This window comes from Protobothrops mucrosquamatus, unplaced genomic scaffold (genome assembly GCF_001527695.2).
Source record: "Protobothrops mucrosquamatus isolate PMUCROS unplaced genomic scaffold, P.Mucros_1.0 scaffold3159, whole genome shotgun sequence".
Taxonomy (NCBI): Eukaryota; Metazoa; Chordata; class Lepidosauria; order Squamata; family Viperidae; genus Protobothrops; species Protobothrops mucrosquamatus.
In genome coordinates this window covers 1059-2960 of record NW_015389159.1, presented here as the reverse complement: position 1 = coordinate 2960, position 1902 = coordinate 1059, and the positions used below count along the sequence as shown (strand labels likewise).

The window sequence follows — 1902 nt, the reverse complement described above, 5'->3', positions numbered from 1 at the left end:
GATAGGCAGATGTGGATGTTTGATGGTATTACAGATATCGTCGCAGGATGGAAGCAGTTCCTAGTAAGGCCGCCTTTTGCAATTGACTAATGGCGAATTTGTCAATGCCGATGATGGTGTTCAAGTGGTGCTCCAGTTGTTTTGGGATTGCACCCAAGGCGCCTATTACTATTGGTACTACCCTTGCTTGCTTTTGCCACAGTCTTTCTATTTCTATTTGTAGGTCTTTGTATTGTTATCATCATCATCATCATCATCATCATCATCATCATCATCATCATCATCATCTACAGGTGAACAGATGTGACAGAATAAGGGTTCCTTCAGGTCAACTAAGCAGCCAGAGATGGGGGAAGGCAAAGCTGCAGCTTCTCCCAAAATACAGAAAGATGGAGAAGAGGTGTCCAAGATCAGAAAAAAAAAACATAACTCTTGTGTACAGCTGCCCCAGCTGTGGTCAACTGTGGGAATGTTGGTCCAAACATCTGCACATACATACAGCCACCACATTGCTATTTACAGGACAGAGAGGCATGGTGGCCTAGTGTGAAGACCCTTGCCTCCCACTTGGAAGGTTGTGAGTTCAGTCCTAGGTAGATGTTTCTGTATCAGGGCGCCAAGAAGAAAATATCTGTTGCAAACTCCACCTAGGTGTCAGGAAGGGCATCCAGCCAGTAAATGCTCAGCTCCATCCAGTCACCCCAACTCTACCCGAAATTAAGGGATTACAGGGTTATAAAAAGGAAATTTTATTGCCATTTACAAGACATACCTATAAGAAGTCATCTGCTCAAAGAACTTGTCAGAAATGGATACAGAGAACCCAACATATTTCTGCCAATATTATTGCCCCACCCCAAATGACACACAAAGGCTGCAAACTGGGTGTCTCAAAAATCCACAAGCTTGGAACACTACATAAGAAAGAACCGTGGATAACAACACTAGAGAGGATTTATTTCTTACAGCAAAAATGACGTGTAAACTTCTTGTTTTTGTTTTCCAGTGTCGGAAGCATCAAAGTGGTTCTGTGGCAAAAGGATTTGCCAGTGATATCACTGTTGCACAGAGGACACCCAACGGAGAGCTCCTTTCACGTCCCTGTGAAGTTGCCCACTGAAGTGGTGCCCATTAATCTACTCGCAGTTGCCCGCTTTCGATATTGCTGGAATGGCAGGAGCTGGAACGTGTGATGGGAGCTCACCCCATCTCACAGCAGCAACGGGTTTCGAACACGATATGCCTGCCGATTGGCAGCCCAGCATTCTAACCTCGTGAACCACCGTGTTCTTTATGTCAGCTTGTTAAAGAGGTGCAATGACAAAGAATTCCAAAAGACACAATACCACTAATTTCTGCCCTTGGATCAGAAACCTTAATGATTGCTCTCCATATTGTGCTCAACCAATCTTATCTAACTTGTGTTGCTCATGTGGGGGACTCACTTGCACTTAAAGTTTTCCCACGTGAAGTTATGTTGGTGAGGCACCTGAGAGTCCCAGCGCTGGCATTCAATCCCACTCCAGATGGTGTTCACGGTACCCCGGTAGCCTTCTCCTTGTCCTTGAATGCACTCAGTTGTTTCGATTACCACCAAGGAGCTGCGTACCACGTTCTTAGCTAGAAAAAGAGAACAGGAAAACTAGCTGGATGCAAAGAGACAGACCATTAGAACATTTCCATCATTCTTGCAACTCTGAGGCAACCAATTTAAGATCTCCCGGAGAAGAAGACAACCCTTAAAAACAGAAAGAAAGTTGCAGGATCCAATCTGGATCGGCCACCGGGACCAGAGGTCTAGTCTTCTGAGTTTTTGGAGTCCATCCTCAGAGAACTTCTTTCCAGCAGAATGGATACAGGAGAGAGAAGTTGTTGGATCCTGCAACATTGTCCCAGGGCACA

At 45.2% G+C, this 1902-nt stretch overlaps 1 protein-coding gene across 1 annotated transcript in view; it reads right to left on the bottom strand.

Annotated features, from left to right (window-relative positions):
• Positions 1–1620, bottom strand: part of LOC107297173 (hepatocyte growth factor-like) — a gene marked incomplete at its 5' end in the record, with an annotated part of 28578 nt that extends 26958 nt beyond the window's left edge. Inside the window, one exon of the mRNA XM_015826531.1 lies at positions 1446–1620. Within this exon, the coding sequence (XP_015682017.1) occupies positions 1446–1620 (175 nt within the window). The remainder of the gene's footprint in view (positions 1–1445) is intronic.
• Positions 1621–1902: the final 282 nt, after the last annotated feature.